Source organism: Notamacropus eugenii, chromosome 2 (assembly GCF_028372415.1).
Source record: "Notamacropus eugenii isolate mMacEug1 chromosome 2, mMacEug1.pri_v2, whole genome shotgun sequence".
NCBI lineage: Eukaryota > Metazoa > Chordata > Mammalia > Diprotodontia > Macropodidae > Notamacropus > Notamacropus eugenii.
In genome coordinates this window covers 247,257,585-247,281,231 of record NC_092873.1, presented here as the reverse complement: position 1 = coordinate 247,281,231, position 23,647 = coordinate 247,257,585, and the positions used below count along the sequence as shown (strand labels likewise).

Sequence of the window (23,647 nt, the reverse complement as noted above, 5' to 3'; positions counted from 1 at the left end):
AAATTCGTAGATAAATCATCTCACCCCAGCTCCTCCCCCAGGCACATTGTGTCGTTACTGAGATACAGAGCTACTTCTTTTCACAGTAAGACCCTTGCTGGGCGTTACTACGTAAAAGAAATTCAGCAAAAACTGAAGATTATAATTGGATCGTATGTTTATTTGTAAGTAGATTTTAGAAATTAATTTGTTAATTTAGCCATTCTTGGCCTATTTCTTTCCCCTCTAATTTTAGTCCAAGGTCTTAAATAGCATTTGTGATAAGACCATCAGATCAACTACCGATCCAGTTATGAGCCAGTGTGCATGCCTGGAGGAAGTTAATTTACCCAACGTTAAACCCGGAGAAGGCCTGGTAAGTATTCCGGTATTGTTTCTAGGTAAAATGTCATCTTGTTTGTCAGATAAAAGTTGTTATGTTAATGATTGTTCAGCCTAACCACAGTTTTCAAAATGAACTTACATTATGTTCATTCCCATTCATTTTTTGCATATATATGTGTGTGTGTGTGTGTATATATATATATATATATATATATATATATATATATATATATATATATATATATATGAACTTGAACTATACTGAGGTTTATTTTGCATCAGCTTAAGTATAAAATGAAAAATGGACTTGGAGTGGAATTATCACATCAAGGACAGAAGTGCTTTCTTTATCAGTTGGGTGAGGGTGGGAATTTATAATAATACCCTTCACTCCGATGTATTGATAGTGATGAGAATACTTCACATAAAGAAAACATAAACTCTTAGGGCAGGAAAAAAAATAGGATCTCGATTGATCGGGGCCTAGGAAGCCCAGGGAAGGTCTTGATGGAATTAGCATGAGAGAAAGATGCTAAAGAGAAGGTTCAGCTGTGAGGAAAAGGTTCCATGTATAATTTCAGGAGCTGTGTAAAAGGAGTACAGACTGTGAAGGTACATCCATAGAATCTGCCAGATCCCTGCTAGAGGACAGGGTCTCTAATTAATTAAATGTTTGAGGACCCAGTTGGCAATTGATAAGGAGAGATAGTGGAGATCAAATCTTAGATTTTAAGGGAGACAAGACAACAGCTAATTACTTTCAGAGAAAGTAGAAATGAATACCTCATTCATTAAGAATATTAGAGCTATAGTGATTCAGAGCAAAAGGTGCTCAGTTGATCGGTTGGTCAGTCAGTTAACAAGCAGTCAGGGGAATTTAATGGGGGAGGCTTCCTTGGAGGGAGATGTTTTTGAAAATCAGGTTTGGAAGTCAGTGAGACCTGCATTGTCAGAGCACTGAGAATTATATATGGAAAAGGCACAAAGAAATCCAGGTCTCAATATGTGCTTCTGTGTGTGCAGGGGAAGTGATCTACATAGAAAAAATATATCATAAATGAGCTTTGTGGAAAATAGTGGGAAAGGAGGCCTGTAAGGATATGCTGAGGCATTTAGTATTTGATATGATAGGTAATCCAGAGAGTCCTTGTAGATTTCTTAGCAAGTGAGTGGCAAGATGATTGAAATTGTTTTCTGAGGGTGATTCATTCATATAGGGTAGATGGGGAAAGGGTGAGGTAGGGACTTGGGGGGGGGGGGGAAGGAATTGAAGGCTTTCTGTGGAATTAAACATGGTTTCGAAAGAAAGACAAGAATCTATGCTACATGCTTCTAAAACTTTTTTTTTCCAGTCAAGTTGGTGTCTGAACTCTCCAAAGAACCTGGTAGAGCTTAAAGAATGATCTGAACAAAGCTTTTCATAGAGGGATATCTCTTATGTTTTGCGTGATGGTAGTGGTCTCCATAGCACTCAATTACTGCTATTTACTAACCAGCCTTCTACTCTAAGGAACAGAAAAGAAAACCTGTTAAAAACCTTCCTTAAGCTTTCCATACAGTTAGAAAAATGAGATTGGCATGCATGAGATGATTTAAGTTATTACCTACTTATTAGATACAAAAGAAATAGTACAACTTGAATTTACGGACACAAGGAGTGAAGAGAAAGGAGGTAGCTTTGAATCTAGATTATGTGTCTTAGTAGTGAAAAGAATCATTTGTTTTTAATTAACCTCAGGCAAGACAAATGAATGAGCTTGATATCAGGCACCTCTAATTCTGCAATGATTAGATCTAATCTAATCTAATCTTAATTCATGCATTCCTTAGAACTGGTTTGATTCACTTGTTCCATATTTCCTTGTAAAGTTTGGCTGTCGCAGCTATACGTGGGACTTGTTTTTGCTCTAGACAAGGGATTTCGTCATTGAAGTTGTCTTCTAGTGAGATGCTTCCCTGCTGGTGCACATTTATTGTTCAGTCCTGTTTTTGTGTTTGACTGTTTGTGACTTCATTTGGAGTTTTCTTGGCAAAGATAGTGGAATGGTTTTACCATTCCTTCTCCAGCTCATTTTACAGATAAGGAAACTGAGGCAAAGAGGATTAAGTGACTTGCCCAGAGGCACACTGCTTGCAAGTTTCTAAGGCTAAATTTGAACTCAGGAAGATGAGTCCTCCTGACTCTAGGACCAGCACTCCATCCACTGTGCTACCTAGCTGCTCTGGTCTCTATAGGCTAGATCTCTATCTATTGAGCAACACTACCTCAAAAATAGCATTTAATAGTAATTACAGATGGGATAAAATCTTCTTGTTGCCTTCTAGAGGTCCAGAAATGTGGTTTCTTAAATTTATTACATGTCTTACCACCCTGAGTTTTAGGAGAGTACACATTTTAGGCTCCCAAATCTTTTCATATTTGTTTAGGAAACAAAACCATCATAACAAAAAGAAACTACATGAACATTCCCCTATTTTCCAAATATAAAACTTGCCTTCTGGATAAATGTCTGCTTCTTTCTTCATAAATCATAGGAATTCAGTTAAAGTATGCTGTGTATCAGGTTGTAGGATGTTTCTTAGATATTATTAAATTCTTCACTTAGCTTGTCTTCTGACCTTCTTACTCTGAATACTTTGGCTCACTTGGTCCATGGGAAACTTGGAAAAGGCCAATGTTTGCCCCAATATAATGAGACCCTGCCCCCAGAGTCTGTGAGGTGCCAGGGTGTTGGATCCATACTGCAGCTTCCCCACTGCAAGGCTTCTGAGCTATACCTCTGGCCTTGCTGTTACATCCTGGTGTGCATTCATAATATCCCTTTGAAAAAAGTAGCCTATGCTAAATTCAGTGCTGAGGCCAAATTTAATATCCTTTAAAAAATAAGCTTAGCAGAGCTCAAAATTTATTTGCTTTAAAAATAGCCCTGAGAGCCTAAATATCAAGGGTATGAAAGAAAGAACACAGTTGCTTTGTTTCTAGGCAAAGAAATAGTCAGGGAAGAACTGAGATTGTTCGTTGGATACTTGAATTATCTATGGCCTGGCTTTCTTAGAAGAGCTGGCTCTGGGTATTCATGTGATAAGTCTCCAGGGATGTGACAATCCTGCATTCTTAGTACGTAAGTGGTAAATCAAAGAGAAGATTGCTTTCTGGTTGTTTCCTTAGTCTTTCCATATGTTTGAGGTCTCTGTTCTTCCTCAGGTTTCTTTGGCTGGAGCCAGAGGCTTTCACATTTGTTTTACTGGTCCTAAATATAGCTGTTGTTCTAAAGGAACTCTGTTAAAATGTTTTCTAAGATTAAGTCCAACATAGTATTGGAGCATGAAGTTGGTTAATACATTTGTTTATGGATTACCCTAGGGCATGTACATCAAATCGACGTATGATGGACTGCATGTGATTACTGGGACAACAGAAAATGTAAGTGCATGTTACTTAAATTTCAGAACTATTTTTGAAAGAAATGTGAAAAAAATCTGTCATGTTTATTTTGACTGTTATTGTATTTTAAAATTGAGCATTTATTCTTTCTCCTACCTTCTTTCCCCCACTCAAAACAAAACTCTTCTAACAGATATGCATAATCAAGCTAAACAAATTCCTTTATTGGCCATGTTCAAAACTTTAAATCTTATCCTGGATCTTGAGTCCATCACCTCTCTGTCAGAAGGTTATCCTGTTAATTTCAGTAGGTACCCATTGCTATTGAGGGCTGAATACTGTTTGCAAGAACAGACATTTTTATTGTTGGTTTCTGCTAATAAAACTCAACTTCAAGGCATGTTTCTTTTTTCTTCTTCTTTGTGATCTATATTTACTTTTCACTATTTTGTACTCTGCCCGTTTTTCATTCCCATGCCAAATAGTATCATTTTTACCTCTGGGAGTAGTGATTTCTACATGAACAGGGAATCGGTGAGCACAATTCTTTTGCAGAAATTTTTACTTAAAAGCTTGTTCCCATATTAGTAGATTGCTATATTGGGATCTACTGTCTGGACTTGAAAATACCTTCCACTTACAGAGCTGGATTTTGTAATGATATTCTTAAGTTAAATTCAGCATATATTCATTAAGTAACTGCTATATGCCAAGCGCTATGCCAGGTGCTGGAGACACAAAAACAAAATAACTCTTGCCTTCATGAATCTTTCATTTTACTTTGTGAAATGACATTACACAAAGATTTGAGTGAATGAGGCAAAAGAGAGATTGGAGTATCAAACAAAAGAGCATCCTGGGAATATTTAAGGAGTAGTGTAGAGGATCTGGAAAGACTTCATCCTCTTTCCTATTCCCCCCCTTCCCCCAAAATGGCAACTGAACTTGGAGCCTTGAAAGAAGACAAGGAATCTAAAAGGAGGAAGGAACATCTTCTAGGTATGGGATGGGAGGTGTTTCACAATTCCTTAGATATGAGAGAGTTTGCTTATAGATGCCAAGGAATAGCTTGTAGCCTTATTTGGCATGAATGTAGTGTGTGAATGGTATTCATGGGAAATAAAGTTGGAAAAATACTTTTGAGTCAAATTGTAGGGAACCTAAATGCCAGGCTAGATTTCTACTCAAAGGTACTAGAAAACTCACTCACTCAGTAGCGGGTGATTGGCATGTTCATACCTGTGCTTTGAAGAAGGTAATTTTGGTAGCTGATATCAATGGATAAGAGAGGGAGAAATGGAAAATGGGGAGATGGTGTAGAAGGCTATTAGCATTGGGTTTATTTATCAATCAGTGCTGAAGTTCTAAATTATACTGTGAAAGGGGAGAGAGAAAATAAAGATGTGAGACATATTTTGGAAGTAGACTTCATGGAACATCACCACTGATTATATTTGGGAGAGGCAAGGGAGGAGTCTGGGATGGTTCCAAAGTTAGAAACCTGAGTGACTGGAAGGATGTTGATGCCTTCAACTTTAAATGAATGAATGAATAAATGAATGAATGACTAGGGAGACTTGGGGTGGGACAGGAGGATGACGAGTTCTATTTTGGTCATGTCATTTGAGATGTTTATAGGACACTCAGGTATCTAGAGATGCACAACTATCACTTAGTGATTCAGTACCAGACTGTGGGAGAGATATTAGAGCTGGATATCCAGATTTGGGTCATTTGCATGGAGATGATAATCAGACTCATTGCAATTAATGAGATGACTAGATGGAGAAGTTCTGGATTAGAGCCTTGTGATAGTGATAAGGTGTAACCCACAGGGGTCAGGATATGGGAGATGATAAGAGCAAAGGAGAGTGAACAGGAGAGGTCAGTTGGATAGGAGGGAAAGTAGTGTCTCAGAAATCAGAGGAAGAGAAAATTATGCAGAGGTGTGAATGGGGGGGATGTTTAACAAGAGAATGTATATTCCCATGAATACCATTCACATACTACATTCATGCCAAACAGGATTACTAGCTATTCCTTGGTATCTATAAGCAAATTTTCGCATATCTAAGGAATTGTGAAACACCTCCCATTCCATACCTAGAAGATACCCAGGGTCACAGATTTGAATTCAGATTTTTCTGACTCAAGGCCTATCTCTCTGTCCACGGCACTGCAGCTGCCTGCATTCCAGGTATGAGGACAGTGTGTGAAAAGTATAGAGATGAGAGATGGAGTGTTTTGTGTAGAGAACAGGAAGATGACTAGTATGATTGTATAAATGGGGCGGGAGGCAAGAATGTACAGGTTAGTCCAAAGTCTTACTACACTTCTAAACTTTAATAACTTAAAATTTCATTTAGAATTTTGGGGCACTGCATAACAAGGGCAGAAAGGTAGGTTGAGACTAATTTGCGAAGAATGTTAAATGAAAACAGAGGAATTTCCTTTTGGTCCTAGAGGTAATAGGGACACATAAAAACTTATCATGCAGGAGAATAGTGGCATGGTCAGACTTGTGATTTAGGAAAGCTATTTTAGTAGCTGCATGTGGGATGGAATAGAGAAGCTTTAAGGACCTCTTGGGGAAAGAAGCTTCTTTTAGATTAAGTAGAAGCATACTGAAGACAAGCTTGGTGGTACGGTAGACAGCCTGGAGTCAGGACAACTCATCTTCCTGGGTTTACACACTTAGTAGCTGGGCAATTCACTTAACCCTGTTTGCCCCAGATCCTCATCTGTAAAATGAGCTGAAGAAAGGGACATGGAGTGGTTGGCCGTTATCTTTGCCAAGAAAACCCCGAAAGGAGTCATGAAGAGTTGGACACAACTGGATAATGGCTGAAAGCATAGCAGAAGCCTGTGAAAATTTGGTTAATTCTTTCATTTTTGGAAGTTGTATTAGATGTGGGTTTTTTTTAAAGTACTTCAAATGTTTTGAATTTCAAAAGTAGAATTTTAAGAGGTGTAAGAGATCTCAGAGGTTATTTAATCTAATGCTCTCCTTTTATAACTAAAGAAACAGACTCAAGGGCCTTTATTTGAGTCGGTCAGGGTCGCACAGCTAACTTGTGGCTAAGCTGGAACTAGAATCAATGTTTCTCGCTTGCCTACTGCAGTGCATCAAACACACTGGAGTTGTAAAGGTTGTTTTATTTTGTCTCATACACATATTCTTCTAGAACATTTCTTGATGGTCCAGAACTTTCTTGAAAAGAACAGATACTGCAAAATTCAGCAAGCAAGAGTATTTCTGTAATTTAACCCTTCTCATTGCCTAAAGACAGATAGTTTGTATAAATCATGAAAATTCTATATGAAATTAGTAACTGAGTTTGAAAAATTTCTTCTTAAAGCCATTGCCATCTAGATTTGGGCTAAATTTTTATTTTAATTAAATTAAAAATGAAATTTAAATCATTGGGCCTGGGTTGTTTTATTACCTATTAGTTTGTATAACTGGAGGCAAATCATAGCCTGTGGGTCTCAGTTTCCTCTTTTGTGAAAGTGGAATAGTAAGAGGAAACCTGACCTGAACCCTGGAAAGAGCCTGGCATTTACCATCTAAGTGCTTTTAAATCCTGCCTCTCTTATTACCTGTTTGTATAATCATACAAGGCAAATTACTTGATGTCTCTGGGCCTCAGTGTCCTCATCTGTAAAAATGAGAGGGTTGGACCAGATCTTCTCTAAGGGCCCCTTCAACTCCAAATTTTATGATTCTTGTACTTTCTAGCTGTAGTAAGGATTGTTGTGAGGAAAGTGAATTTCTTGAATTGTTTTTAAAATGCTTATTTATATCATTCATTTCATGTTGTAGCTAGATGGCATAGTGGATGGAGCACTGGACCTCGATTCAGGAAGTCATGGGTTCAAAGCTGGCCTTAGACACTAGCTGGGTGGCAAGTCATTTAACCTCTGCCTGCCTCTGTTTCCTCAACCTATAAAGTAGGGATAATAATAATATCTGCCTTCCAAGGTTTTATCCTTGTTGTAAGGATAAAATGAAATAATATTTATGAAGTATTTTTCAAATCTTAAGGAACTATATAAATGCTATTGTCATTATAATTTACAAATATAGGACTCAATTGTAATAAAAATAATAAATATTAGTTATAAAATATAAATATATAAAATACATATAAAAATTTAAAATAATAAAAAAGACGGGAAAAACAATTCAACAAAACTAAATGAATGACTGAATTGAAAAGCGTTCATTAAGTACTTACTATCCAAAGCACTGGGCTAAGAAGTTCTGGTTACAAATGGAAAAGCAAAATAGTGCTTGCTTTCAAGGAGCTCGCCTTCTGAAAACACATCAGCTTCATCTAACAATACATACCATGTTCCATACCTCTAGTCCCCTACCTCTGCAAAGAAGAGAAGGGAGTACAGTTTTCTTGTCTTTCCTTTGGAGCTATGTTTGATTATAATTACACACCATTGAGTTTCATTTTTTTGTTCTTTCCATTTCATGATGTTATTCTCGTGTTTATTTTTTCCCCTTGGTTCTGCTTATTTCATTTTGTTTTAGCTCATATAAATCTTTGGGCTTTGAGGTTATATTGTAAGGCATATTTCACCATGTTATCTTTAATTAGGATTTAATTTGAACAAATCTTTTTTTTTTTAACAAGAAAATAGCAATATGATGTAAGATAGTGATTAGGTTCTTATCTAGAACCTAGCGAACACAACCTTTAGAAGAAGGTATATAAGACGATGTCTTTCATCAATCCTCCCTCCTCCTCAGCTAAATACCAACCTAAGATTCACTGGTCTTTATATCAAACCTTGCTATATTGATTTTATTTGGGTTAGTCTTGGCCTTCCCTATGCAAATCCCATCTCCTGTCACCATTGGAGTGACACCTTAAAAGATGTACTTTGTACAAAGGTGTTGAAATGATCCTTGAACCCATCCCCTAGAAATTGGTGCATGTTCCAGATGACCTCAGTCTTTTGCTCCTCTTGACTTGGACCTCCATAGCACCTAGTAAACAGAATGAGAATCACATAGACTCTCACTCAGTTTTGGTCGGTTAGAAGAAAGAAGATTCTTATATTCTGTTTTTCACAGAGTTGAAATTTTTCTTCTGACTCAAGGCCCATCTCTCTGTCCATAGCACTTCAGTAACTGATTGTATTGGATTACTTGAACAGAACTGTTTAGTCCCAGATCTCTATCAGGTCTAGTTGGCAGCTATTTCAATCTCTGAGAAACATGTGGAACGTTATAACCTTACTACTGAGAGGCCCAGAGTCATCTTTTTATTCTGTGTAGATGTGTGTGGTTTAAAGGATGAAATGTGAGACTCTAACAAAGCTCCCTTTGAGTCTGAATGAATTTTCAAGTGGAAAAATCCTATTCCCCTGAAACTGCTTTCAGAATCAGAGAATGAACATGGCAGAATGGATAAAGTGTTGGACTCAGGAAGGCCCAAGTTTAAATTCTGCTACATTTTCTTGAGCAGGTCCCTTACTTATCCGACCCTCAGTCTCCTCATCTATAAATTGAGAGGGTAGACTCCACCCTCTCAGATCTCTTCCGAATCCAAAGCTATGTTCCTGTGGATTTCCCTTCACATTTAAAAAAACAAACCACAAAGAGGGAGATTGTGGATTTGCTTGAAGTGTTCCAGATTTGGCTTAACCAGGACTGGAAATACAGATCCAAGATGGTGAAATACAGGAGAGTAAAGGCTGGCTGCTAGATAAGTAGACAGATTTCCAAAAATGCCTCTAGAGAAAAGAGGCTTTCCAAGGGCTTATGTCCTGTTGAGTAATACACTTTGTAGGAAGTTCATTGTTGAACGGCATCACCAGGCCCTGCATGTATTACTAGTCTTTCGGGTGAGCCATGGCTGGTTGTTATGGTATCGAGGTGAATGTTTTCAAAAATAGCTGTCACAGCCATACATACCTTAATATTGGACCTACATGCATCAGTGAAGATTTCTACTCTTTAGTGTCATTTGCTTCCTTCTTGTTGAGTGCCACACCTGTGGGTGAGAGAGAAGCTTATGTCTGGAATATTAATCCATAAATAAACATTTATTAAGCACTTATGAGTTAGTCAGTGGAGATATAAAAGACAACCACCCAACAGTCCCTGCTCTCAAGAAGCTTGCTTTCTAGCAAGGGAGAAACATGAACTCATCTAAGAATATATAATATATACAAAATAAATCCCAGGTATGTCACTTAACCATGTTTAATTCAGTTTTCTCATCTGTAAAATGAGCTGGACAAGGAAATGGCAAACCACTTAGGTATCTTTGCCAAATGGGTTTCCAGAGTTAGACACAACTTAAAAAACGACTGAACAACAAAAGAAAGCAATTGATAAACTGAATTTTATGTGCAGCTAGGTGGTGCAGTGGATAGAGTTTTGGTCCTAGAGTCAGGAAGACCTCAGTTCAAATCAGGCCTTAGACGCTAGCTGTGGGACCCTGGGCAAATTACTTAACTCTCTTTGCCTCCTTATTGCTCATAAGAAATTGCCCATGCTCTTATCAAATTCTTAGTTTAACAGGGAAAAATGGTATCCAGGTATTAGGGCAGCTAAGGTTGCACAGTGGGTAAAGTGTTGGACCTGGAATCAGGAAGACTCATCTTCCTGAGTTCAAAAAGTTACTAGCTGTACGACCCTGGGCAAGTTAGTTAACTGTGTTTGTTTCAGTTTCCTCATCTGTAAACTGTATTGGAGAAAAAAATGGCAAACCACTCAGTATCTTTGCCAGGAAAACCCCAAATGGGGCCGTGCTAAGTCAGACTTAACTGAAACAACTAAACAATATCCAAGTGTCAACCTGTGACGTCTATTATTTGATATGGTTTTAGCCTCTGAAATTCATCTGAACAAGGCATTTCCATATAATAGCCTTGTCATATTCCGTTCTCCCTGATCTCCTCCTCTTCTTTAGGCTAAGCATTCCAGCTTTCTTCTTCATAGGATATGATTTCCCATCATAACAGCCAGTTTTTGATTAATCAGCCTTATATAGAGTAATGTCTTTAAGCAAGGCCAATAGGAATTTATAGGAAGTCAGGAGTCAAGATGATATTTTTTTTAAGTCATTGTATGATCCATCAGTATGAGTAGTGGAGAGAGAGGTGTCTTCAGTCAGGAAGACCCAAGTGCCATCTTTGCTATATATACTTGCTGCATGACATCGGGCAAGTAACTTAACCTCTCACTGTCCCAGACAACTTGTTAAGTTTCTAAATTGCACTGAAAGAGTTCTTACTGGGAATACTCTATACTAATGGAATCATAGGTCCCAGACCCTCTGAAAACAATATGGTACTTGGGTTAGGTTGATATTAACATGTTTGTGAATCTGTGTGACTATGTATTTCTATCTGTGGATATATCTATATGTAGATACCTCCACATGCATGCACACATTATCTGCATTTAGATTGATAACAACAAGCAGATGTAGATATATAGATATAGCTAGCTATCTAGTTAATTAGCTGGAGCTATTTCACTGCAAATGTAGCCTGTGAGTAAGGGATAAAGTTAGAGTTTGTTCACCAGACATAAAATACATGGATAACAATGTGCATGTATAAGTAGAATCTGAAACACATAGATATTCTGAATATAGCTAGATAAATTGCCTTGTTTGTTCTCATCTAGTCTCCTGCTGATAAATCTCAGAGGATTCATGCCGGTGACGAGGTGATTCAAGTTAACAAGCAGACTGTGGTAAGTCTTAACAACCCTCTTAATGTTGTTTTGTTTTGAGCATCTTGGTATGTCCCCCTAGAATCTTAATTGGATCTAAGGCAATTTCCTTGCCTCTGTTGTTGACTTCTCCTTAAAGGAGTGATTTGTCAGACATAGGTTATATTCAAAGCAGATGTTTTAGATCTTCTTTAGTTTTTGAAGATACTTTTGGGCATATTTTTCTCGTAGCCTTTTATAATTGTGACTTGTCAACTTCGAGAAGAAGCAAATCATTTGATTGTTTCAAAGAATTATTCTGGGACAATATTAGAACTTTCAATAGTTTTTCCTTGCCTCTGTGCTTTGAAACACCAAGGCATCAGATTTGGAGATGTTAAAGAGTTGTAGCTAAGGTATTTTCACCTTTCTTAAGATTCCCACTGATCTTGGTGGTTAGACCTGCTAACCCTCTAGTATTGTTACATGTCCTTGAAAATGCATGTGTGTATACATTGACTGTCATTGAGAATCTTCAGGTTTATTTTGTATCATCACTTCAACATCTTGTAATTAGGCATTTTTTTTAGAGTATGGATGCATGTATACATACATACACACATATATACATGCATATACACATCTATACATTCACGCATATATACATACATATGCATATACACATATACACACACACAGATTTCGCCTTTATATAATGGTTCTGAATTTTGATTACCTATCAAAAGACTTTCTCCTTCCTCTCCACTTCTCCTTTGAAGGTGGGATGGCAATTAAAAAATCTGGTGCGCAAGTTGCGAGAGAATCCTACGGGAGTGGTGCTCCTCCTCAAGAAACGCCCCACAGGTTCTTTCAATTTTACTCCAGCTCCACTGAAAAACCTACGATGGAAGCCACCTGTTGTTCAGGTACCAAGAGCTAGTCTGAAGCATGTGAACAAGTTGAGTGGGTAATGGGTTTCTTTTTCTTGGAAATATCAAGATCCCTTCTCTCCACCCCATCCCCCTTTCTGCGTTCTCCAATATTCATTTTCTTTCATTTTTGGATATTAGTTTTCTTAATTATTTTTCTACATTAAACTTATGAATTATAAATCTTTGGCTTATTCTGTTTAAAATTCTTTTGAACGTTTTGTTTTTTTTTTTTAAGAAAGCAGGTCCTTGTCTTCTATTGCAGTATCGCACCCCCCCCCCCCCCCCCCCCCGACTCCCTCAAGACAAGAGACAAACTCTGAAGTTATGCAGATATATGAAGGACAGACTTCCCTGGACACTAGCTTCAGAACTCTTGAAGTTGAAACCTTGATAATTAGTTTAAAAATTTTTTTTTAATTTTATTTACTTAGTTTGCAACATTCAGTTCCACAAGATTTTGAGTTGCAAATTTTCTCCATCTCCATCTCTTCCCCCTCCCCACCCCCAAGATGGCATGCAGTGCAATATAGGCTCTACATATATATTCAGATTAAACATATTTTCACATTAGAATGATTACTTTCTGAGCGCAGGAATAACATTAATATAATAGGAGGTAAAATTTTAAGGGATATAGAAACGGTTGGATGACCAGAGTCATCCAGTAGTTGTAAATGGTTCAATGTAGTAGGGAGTCTCCAGAGGAGTAATAGTATGGAGTGAGCCCTGGGTAGCTTTCCTATTTTAATCAGTGAATTGGATAAAAGCATAGATAGTATCCTCATCAGATTTGCAGATGACCTAAAGCTCAGAGGGGTAGCTGTCACACTGGATGACAGAATCCAAAGAGAGCGCGACAGGCTTGCTTTAATAAGGTGAAGTTCGGTAATGTAAATGTAAAGTCTTATGCTTGGTTGCTAAAAATCAACTTCACAAGTACAGAATGGGGGGGGCATGATCAGAGAGCATTTGAGTCAGCAGTATAATGTGTCAGCAAAAGAAAGCTAATGCAATAGCTTGTAGGAATAGGGAGGTGGTATTGCCATTCTATATACTTTCCTGATGTCCTTTGGATTTTCAGTTCTCATAGTTTAAGAACTATCTTTTCATAGGTAAAGCTGAGAGGACATTCAAAGGAAGGCAACCAAGTTGATGAAGGCCCTTGAGCCTGTCATATGAAGATCTTCACTTAATAATTATTTATTTCCCCCAAAGTAACTGCCCCTTGTGTTTGGTGATCCATAGACTTTTTCTCATCCCATGTGTACTTTAAAAAATTGATTATTAAATAATGAAGCAGAATTTTGACTCAATATAATTTTAAGATTTTGTGTTTAAATGATTGAAAAACAGAATTTATTTTATGCCTACTTTTCTTTGAAAATGTGGAAACAGGTAAAATGAAAGTTAATATAAAATTTATTTTTCATTTTCAGTGATGTTAGCTAACTTTTTACATGAAAAAGATTCATTAGTATTTTTTGCTTGACTGTAAATTTTTGAAATTGAGAGCAGGATGTTTTTAGAACAGAGTGAACTGTAACACAGTGAACCTTCATAGTTAATAGGATTGTGAACAGGACATTGTTTCCCTTCTCTGAATTCTTATACTGTGCTCTTGAAGTACAGATCTTCACCATCCAGGTGGGAAGAGGGGAGGGCATATGATAGTAAATAAATTTGTTAATTGAAAAAAAATTAAGAAGAGAACTTCATAGGACTGAACATTTTAGAAGTCATGTAATCCATCCTTCTCATTTCATAAAAGAGGAAATTCAGGCCCTTAGAGATTTCATGACTTACCTGAGCTTACACAGGGAGTATGAGCCAAGGTTTGGACCCACAGACCACATGCCAATTTCTGAACCATTCAGAGCTTCTTTAATATAGTATTCAGTTCAGTAATAATAGCTAATAATTAACAGTTATATAGAAGTACTTCAAAGTGTATATATATATGTATGTATATATGTATATATGCATATATACATATATATGTGCTATCTCATTTGGTCTCTGTGTATATATATATAATAGATATAGATAGAAGGATATGTGTGTGTATTTATATGCTATCTCGTTTGATCCTCACAGCAAACCCTTATTATTGTCCCCATTTTATAAGTGGGAAAACTAAATTTGAGAGAGGTTAAGAAGCTTGTCTGGGATCACACAGGTATAAGGGTCTAAGGCAGGATTTGAACTTAGATCTCCCAGACTTCAAGTGCAAAGTTTATACCACATTGTTACTCAGTGTAGGACTGGAAAGGGCGTCTCAAAGGGAGCATGCAAATGGCTACTTGTTTTTTCATTCAGGACCTTTAGCTCTAAAGAATATGTCTTTCTTTCTCAGCTGTGGAGCTTAGAAACTTGTCATTGCCATTCAAATCTTTGCCCAATAAATGTCCTGATTCACCTGCCCTTAGGATTCTGAAACTTAACTCTTATGTCACATTTAATCGTCTTTTGCTTCCCATGAGACTAACATGCCATAGTGGATATTGACCTTAGTGCAGGCATGGATTTTGCACTGATAGAATGAATTCTGCCCCAGAGTTTCTTAAGTTCATGAAAGCACAGGCATGGTTTAAAAAAAAATTCTTTCCATTATGTATATGTTCCCTTTACCTTAAGCCATGAAATTCCATTTTTTACTTTCTAGGATCCAACAATTCTCTTCTGAAATTATATACAGGAGCAAAATACGGAGTAACTGTTTCTTAGGACTTGTGCTTGGTTAATGAAAAGTCACAGAGATGTATGTAACTATTGAGTGTGTTTGTCTTTCCAGTGAGTCAGACTGTTAGGGGAATTTTTATTGAAGGGGTGTCGTTTTGTAACAACCCTCTAATTTATACTACTTAGGGTCTCAGCTCTGGAGCAGTTTTCTTAGGTATGGTAGTAAGATAACTCCCAGTTAACTCAATGTTCCAGCAAATCCACAAGATATTCGATAGTTATAAAACAGTTGTAGACATTGAGTTTGTCCAAGGTGAACAAACATTTAGAGATAGCCGTCAGTAGTCTAATATTGGAGTGGGGTGGGGTGAGTAGGAAAATGTCATTTTTTTTATGTCTCTGTTTTCATCCTTTAAAAGCGGGAAACTGTGATTAGTTAATTCTGTCAGTAAGTACTTTTGGCCCCTTAGAAGATAGGACTATATAACTCTATGTATTCTCGTTTCTGTCTGTTCAACACTCACGTATCCTTTAGGACCCAGCTTAAGTTCTACTCCATCATTAAGTTTTTCCTTATTACTCCAGCCCTTTCTTTATTTTTTTTGAGAAATCTTATAGCAATTATTGTCTGTATAATTAATTTGACATTTAGTGGGAACATTTTTATTTAAATTCAAATCTCTTGTTAGTGTAAATTAGTTGATCTTTAACCAGTCTTTCACATATTTGTCTGGTCTCCTCCATTAGACCATAAGCTCAGAGTCTAAGCTAGACCATGTCTAGCACAGTGTCTTACACATTACAAACACTTGAATGTTTGTTAATTGCATTTTCCATTGCCATCAACTACCTCATTCATACAAAGGTGCTGTAAAATTCCAAAAAGACAAAGTTGCTGATTTCATTAAACTCAGTGACATTTTTTAGTGTTCTTTGAACTCATACTAATTTCAAAATAATAAAACTAAAAATACACCATGGTTCAACATTGATGAGCTAGAGATCATTCAGAAAAGGAAAACCATGTCTCACGATGATGGAAGAACCTGGGAATCTTTAGCAAGGAAAAGAGAACACTTAGAGGACATGAAAGCTGTATCCAAGTAATTGAAGGACTGTTCCTCAGAGCTGGACTTGCTCTGATTGGCACCAGAGGGTAGAATAAGGAACAATGGAATAGACATTGAAAAAGAAATAAATTTAGTCATGAGGTCAGTAAAGCCTTCCAATCAACTGAAGACATCCATAAATGGAATGATTGACTTTGGAAGGGAGTGAGTTTTTCCCTTCTAGAAGTAAAGACAATGATGACTGTTGGTTGAATGTGTTCTGTTTAGATGAAGTTCTTGTTCATTTTGAGTTGGTCTAGATTTTTTTGAAGGCCTCTTCAATTGTAAGACTAAAAGTCTTAGATATGTTGAATTGTAGAGGGACTGTTTTGAATCAAGAATGACATTTAAATATGGTAATATCGTTTAAAAAATGCCCCAGTGCCTCATGCAGTTGAGAGTTGTTGATTATTGTAGGAAGACATGCCAGCTGACCCTATCCTCTCCCCTTTGAGAATGTTGGGAAATGGCAGGACCAAACAGATTTGGGGGAAGGAGGAAGCAGAGATGGTTGCTAAGGGACCCAGTCTTCTACTTACATTATCTGCATCATTGGAATGTTTTTGTTTCAGACCTCTCCTCCACCTACTACCACCCAGTCCCCAGAGAGTACCATGGACACCTCACTGAAGAAAGAGAAATCAGCCATTCTGGATCTTTATATCCCTCCACCACCAGCTGTCCCCTACTCTCCCCGGTATGCAACTCTCCCCAGTCAAGATTTGGATACACAAAGCTCATTTTCACTGTGAATTTTTAATGGCAACAAAGTTTTGAATAGCATATATTAAATGTATTTGGTAGGATTGAATTTTGAAAGCATTCAACATAAATAATGAAAATTCTTGGTTGGAGAAAGAAAGGTAATGCCCTTTGCAGAAATTTATTAATGTTCCCTCCTCTTTCATGGCTAGTGTAGAAAATCTCAAATTGGTAATAAGTATGGGTTTGACCAAACATATTTTGAAGTTTGAGGATGTGAGGTAAGGAATAAAATCTGAGCATAATTAAATGGATTCAGTTCTTCATCATTGATGATAAAATTTATCTTAAATAATTATTCCTAAATGGACAGAGAAATGAGGTTGTAGTAGAGAACAGTGCATACTCTAATAAGAAGACATTGTTAACTTTGGGTTAGCAATGATATTCTGTACTTTTTAAAAGTCTGATATTTTAAGGAAAAAAATAAACTCACTCTAGTGTTAACTGCCTAATCCTAGAAAAGAAAGAACTCCTCTCCTAATTTTCCTTCTAGGTTTTTATGAGCTATTTAGAGAAAAAAAATGGTAAGGATTGAAAGGCACCTCCATTCCTTTCTGTATATCACAGAAATACAGCAATGACATAGAATTACATAGAAAAACAATCTCCAGTCTGCCATGTGTTTGAAATCTCGTATTAGCCATGTTTTGTCCACATAATCAGCTCCATTATTGGGACTTAGGTGGCTTTCAGGAACCATCACCCCAAGTAGGAAGATGCAAGTGTACGGAGTGAAGTCTGCTGATAGGGAGGAACGAGTCAGAGAAAATGGAGTTTTTCAGACTAGTTGGAAAAACCATATGAACTCAGTCAACCAAAGCAGCCCTTTTCAGAGCTACATGGCAGCCCACTTCAGAAAGGGACATAGAATAACAGGGAAAAATAAAGTTAGCTGGGCTTGTTCTTAGAAGATTTTTCATTTAGGTGACTTCCAGTTTATATTTTAAAAGAGGTGAGGGACGTGGATTCACAGGAGGTTGGGAGATGAAGGGCCTTCCTGGTACATAGAGGAGCACTCAAGTGGGTTGTTTATGCATATCAAAACTTCTTAAGTGATTTAGACAGATCAGTTATTTGTTCTGATACTTTTTGCATTTATCTAATAGAGTTTGTTCATAGAAGCCACTGCATACAAGTCTAGCTACAGAAGCTCTCCAGCCTTTTTATAAGCCATTTTAGATGATTTAGCCTTAATCTGTCCATACTGACTTCTGAAGATAGTCCAACACTTTCTCTTATTAAAGAGTTCTTTGTGCTACCTGGTAGGTGTGCATATAGTTAGATTTTAATTAATGTATTTATGTATCTATCTATGTGTATGCATATACACACATACATGTACACACGTATATACATATGCACATACATGTATACATGCACGCATATACACACCTATGCACAAATCTATCGTGCACAGAGTATTCTCTCCCTCTTGGATCTTAGCAGGAATCTTTCGCTTGGCACGGGAGAAGTGATTCAGAAGATTACATTCTTAACTTCTGGCCTGATGTGATTCTTGTTATGAGCAGGCGCTTCTAGCACAGCAGAGACTCCGAAGTTTAAGTTGCCACTGTGACCTCTTCGGAGCTATGTATTTGTATAATTTTGAAACATAACAAAAAATATTTCATTTTACATATTTTGAAAGGGACTTATGATAACATAGAGATCTTAGGGGGTTTGTGTTGATTTTCAGAAAGCACTGTTGGTATGAAATTGTTTTCTTCAATTCATTTCAATAAGGATTTATTTTAAGTGCCTGCTCTATTCCAGGCACTGTACTAGGCACCAGCAATATGTAGACCAAAACAATGCACTTCCTTCTTTTAAGGAGCTTCTTATGTGCTCCTAGGAAGCAGGATGGAATCCCTTAACTATAGGAGGACAAACTTCAGTGAATATATCTCAAAATGAGTCTTTTCCTCTCTTCCTAGTTGGATCATAGATTTTAGAGATGGGAGGGCAGATCGACCTTATCAGTCATTTTACAGATAAGGAAACTGAAACCCAAGGAGACCGAGTGACCTGCCTAAAGTCACACAGATAGTAAATGCCAGAGCCAGAATTCAGATCCAGGTCTCTGGATTCCAAATTGAGGACTTTCCTCCATGAATGAATAGTAACTATATGCTGCGATTCTTCTTTAAAATAACACAAGATACAATGATTATTTCATTTTAATGCCATGTGAAGGGACCTTTCCAAATTAACATAATGGTTCGATGTGAATTTTCAGGGACGAGAAGGGGAGTTTTGTTTATGGAGGCCTCAGTAAATGTAAACAGCCGTTGCCAGGTTCGAAGGGTTCCGAGTCCCCCAATTCCTTCTTAGACCAGGAAAGTCGAAGGCGAAGATTTACTATCGCCGATTCAGATCAGTTGCCTGGCTATTCAGTGGAAGCTAATGTTCAGCCCACAAAGATGAGGGAGAAAACACAGTCTTATGGTGAGTTTCTGGATGTTTTCTTTTGTTTGGTCTTCCCCTCCCCCTTCCTTATTTGGAAATGCTGGTTGAATTTGGCACACTCTTGGGGTAATCTGAGGAAAACGTAAACTGCAGTGAAAATCTGAGTATGAAACCCTGTATTCATCTCTCTAAAGTGAAACCTTGTTCTGCCATTCCTCTTGATGGGTATCAAAGCCCAGCTGGATGAGATCAGATTACGCTTTTAGCTTTTGGTGCATGCCTTTTAAAATTTTGGGTCACTCTGTTCTGTGGACATGTAGCCTGTCATTCTTTATGCCCCTTGTCTAATTGCTTGCCTTATAAACAGAATGCTTTGGAATACTTTCCGTATTCTTCAAGTGTTATTGCTACTGCTTAAATACTTGTGGCATTATGAGTGGAATGATTGCTTGGTGTTCCGGAAAATTTCTGTTAAGTGTAAATGGGCATGCCTCCTCATTTTCCTTCTCTTGCCTTTATAGGGAAGCCCCGGCCCTTGTCAATGCCTGCAGATGGGAGCTGGATGGGAATTGTGGACCCATATGCCAGACCCCGAGGACATGGGAGAAAAGGCAAGTTGTATTTCATTTTCAGACAAACCCAAGGAGTTCTCAGAAGCCCCTGTCTGACAGGACTGGCCAATGGGAGCATTCATTTAAACACAGAGCAGAGATTACTCCCCAGTTCTGCCACAAACCCATATTGGGTTTTTTATTCACATTTTGGCATTCTCCATCCTCTCTGGAAAGCCTTGAAATATTTTGGTGTCACTAATTAAGGTAGAACCAAGAAATGGTTGGCTAATGGGTAGAATTTGGCTCTGCGCCATTTGTCCTTTCTAACCCCATGCTGGATCTAAAATTTCCCTAAGTGATGTAAGCACTTTAATCCTGGCTTCTTTATCCAGATGTGGGTCTGTCTGTGAGGTCCTACTTTTTATATCCAGTGTGATGTTAAGCAGATCAACTATAAAATCCAAGAATTGAACCTCATGCTTCGGAGGTCCCTGTCAACTTTGGATCTGTGACCCAATGGATTGGAGGTGGGGGATAAAAATGCAGTTAATTGATATTCCATAGTCATTCGAATGAATTTCTTGCAGATAGCAGACATATGTTAGTATGCCTTGTAGTGTCAGTGTACTTCAATTTTGTCCTCATTTCCCCTGATTGGTCTTTTTGTTACATAGTGTTACACAACTGCTTTTCTATGTGCATATCCACAGCCTTTCTTTATGATATTGGAATAAATCCCCAATTTTCTTTGACTCAGTGATTGTAGTTATCATTTCTGTCTAAAGTTCAAAAGTGTCATGCAGATAAAATAAGGTAATCTAAAGTATGAAGTATGAAAAGTTCCAATATACTGTATCTGTCTGAATATAGGCCTCGCTACCCTTCTCTCCCTCCTCAAATTTTATCCGTATCAGATCTGAGACAAGTACATGTATAGATGTTTAAAATAATCCTTTAATAAGCTTGTGAAGTTTAATTTCATTTTGAGGATACAACTGACTTATTAAAATTTTCTAGAGTTAATCAATAATTGGGGTTTCTTGCCAATTTGGCAAAGGTTGTCTCCTTTACGTAGCTGCTGATTGACATAGATATCAGAAGTATAACATATAACAGAGAGAATAGTGGAATAGTAGATCTCATTAATGTTCCCTCTCACTATTTTGCAAATTGTTGTCATTGGAAAATCAAAATAAAACCAATAAATGTTATTGATTGCCTACAATATGCTTGATGCTGGTAAAAGAAATATCACCGTAAGGATCTTATAGTCTTGTGGACAGCATAAAGGCTGGAACATTGAAAAAGTAAAAACAGTAAAATAATTGAAGATGGTAAGATATCAGGAGGCCATATTGACAAGTGAGTGCTTATAAGAGTTTTGAGGTGGGTTTTGAGTCGTCTGTTTGAATAGTCATCCGAATTATTCTAACTATATTAAAACAGGTGAAGATGCCCTATGCAGGTATTTCAGTAATGAGAGGATACCCCCAATCATTGAAGAAAGCTCCTCCTCACGGCATCGTTTTTCCCGACCTATGCCTGACAGACATCTAGTCCGGGGTGCAGACTACATAAGAGGCAGCAGGTGCTACATTAATTCAGACCTTCACAACAGTGCCACCATTCCCTTTCAGGAGGAAGGGAGCAAAAAGAACTCCGTTTCATCATCCAAAAAATCTTCTTCCACAGAACCATCACTCCTGGTCAGCTGGATCACTAGGCTTAAGTTGTTGACTCACTGAGATTTGCCTTTGTCCTGGACTCTGTCACCATCTTCTGTTACCAAGTGCCTTTGTTCCTCAGCTGACCTCTTTGTACTTTGACCTACAGTATTATGTAGTGACCTTCTTGTTTATTTTATTTTGTTTTAATTTTATTTTATTTTGAAAGCAAGTTTTGGGGTAATTGGACAGGAATGGATTTGGTAGGTGTGATGGTGGTGGGCAGAAGAGGAGGAGAAAACAATTCAGAAGTACATCATCATCAAGCAGCAAGATTTTGGTTAGCAGCTGGAGACAACTCTGAACTGAGAGTCAGCATGATATTTTGATACAGGAACAGAAAAGGGGACTGTGTTGGTGTGTGGCACCACTTGTACTTATGTTTTTGTGATTATAATGATGGGAGACCCTGTGGTCATGGAGATATTATTTTGGGTGTGGGACTTAGCTCCTTGGCTTCAAAGAGTCAGTGGGGAAGATACCATGTTCTTGTGGCAAAAAGCTGTATTCTACAGTTGAATAATATAGCAGCTTTGACTTGGAAACTCCAAGCCTGGGAACTGTTTTTTGTTTTCTTTGAAAGCAGAAAATAATGTTGGGGAATTTGTTACACTTGATCATTCCCCTTTTGGTGAAAATTTCATTGTAGGTCATTCAGTTCTGGAGCATACAAGCACCCATTAGTTATGGTTTACTAAACATGCAAGAAATATATCAATCCTTCAGTGGTTATTTGTGCAGTTTTTGGTCATGTTAGTAGATACTGTCTTTAAAGGGAGAAAAAAGCTATAAGACTGATTTGCTGGTAACCAAAGCATCTTTCAGGAAAATAAAGCAGCTGGCCTTTAGGCTTATGAGTGACTCAGCAGTTTGCATTTTGTTAAGTGTCTTTATCCTAGGAAAGAACCCTTTATCAAAATTTTGCTATTCAAATATACCTTGGAAATTCTAATGGTCAATAATTTTCAAGTAGCATCTGGTATTTGGGGAAAAAAAGTGTTAGGATATAAATTGTGTTTAAATGAATGTATGATATTTTATTAGAAGGAAAAAAGTCTTATTGTGTTAATTTAAGTGTTTAAATATAGTTGTATATTTTTCTTACTCTTATCAAATGTGTAGTTGGAATGTTTCTGTTACTGCGCCATGTATAAATTAGCCAAAGCAAGGGGGTAAAACTTTATTAATAAAGGCAGATTTTCTGATTCCTAAGATTTCTCACAGCTTTCTCTTTATGTGAGAATTCTTGGTGGAGCATGGGATGGGGAGGGGTAATCAATGTGGAATATGGAAAAAGCAACATGGATTTAGAAGGGAAAAAGACCCTTTAGAGGAAGAGGCACAATTTAGGAGAGCTGACTCCAGTCAGAGCTAGCCTATTTATGGAAACTATTTCTGTCAAAGGTTCTCTCTTCATGTTTCCCCACCTCAGTTCTTAGAAGTTTCTTATTTTATTATTATCCTGCCTGAAGTTCTATCAGTTAGTCATTTGAATCTCTAATAAAAAGCAACTCTTTTTTAAAAAAAAATTGCAAAAATCTTTGGAAGAGCCATTTCCCAATTTATAGGCACCTACCTGTTTCCAGGCCTTTTTCACAACCAAAAGTGATGCTACAGTGTTTGTACTTAGAGTCTTTTTTCCATTTTTATTTAACCTCTTTGGGGATTGTGTGTGTGTGTGTGTGTGTGTGTGTGTGTGTGTGTGTGTCTCTGCATCTGCACTTACATGCATGCATGCACACTGTCCAGTAGTAGTATTACTGAGGCCAAGGGTATGCACAGTTCTGCAACTTTTTAGGAATATGTTGGGGTAGACCTGACTCAAGCCAGTTCAGATTCAGAATTAGAACAAAATGAAACACTAGTATGTCATTTAAACAATTAACAAAACAAAAAATGACTTATCCATAGCGTAGAAAGGATGCTTTATCACTTCCTTATAAATATATTTGAACAACAGGGTAGAGAGTGGTAACTTGTGTTAGAATATTCAGCAAGTCCAACAGGTTCTAACTCTATGCGGGATAGCATTTTTTATGTACTTAGATGTCCAGAAAGTTATGTTTTGCCAATATGGCCAGAAAA

General features: G+C 37.4%; 1 protein-coding gene across 4 annotated transcripts in view; it reads left to right on the top strand.

Annotated features, from left to right (window-relative positions):
• The window catches only part of CNKSR3 (CNKSR family member 3), a 107,972-nt gene extending 85,198 nt beyond the window's left edge, over nt 1-22,774 (top strand). For all 4 annotated transcript variants that reach the window (XM_072643741.1, XM_072643744.1, XM_072643743.1 and 1 more), the window contains exons 6-13: nt 236-355; nt 3,689-3,748; nt 11,367-11,435; nt 12,173-12,319; nt 16,686-16,810; nt 19,115-19,323; nt 19,806-19,895; nt 21,285-22,774. In XM_072643741.1, coding sequence (XP_072499842.1) covers nt 236-355; nt 3,689-3,748; nt 11,367-11,435; nt 12,173-12,319; nt 16,686-16,810; nt 19,115-19,323; nt 19,806-19,895; nt 21,285-21,583 — 1,119 coding nt within the window. In that variant the 3' untranslated portion in view covers nt 21,584-22,774. The remainder of the gene's footprint in view (nt 1-235; nt 356-3,688; nt 3,749-11,366; nt 11,436-12,172; nt 12,320-16,685; nt 16,811-19,114; nt 19,324-19,805; nt 19,896-21,284) is intronic.
• The last annotated feature ends 873 nt before the right edge of the window (nt 22,775-23,647 follow it).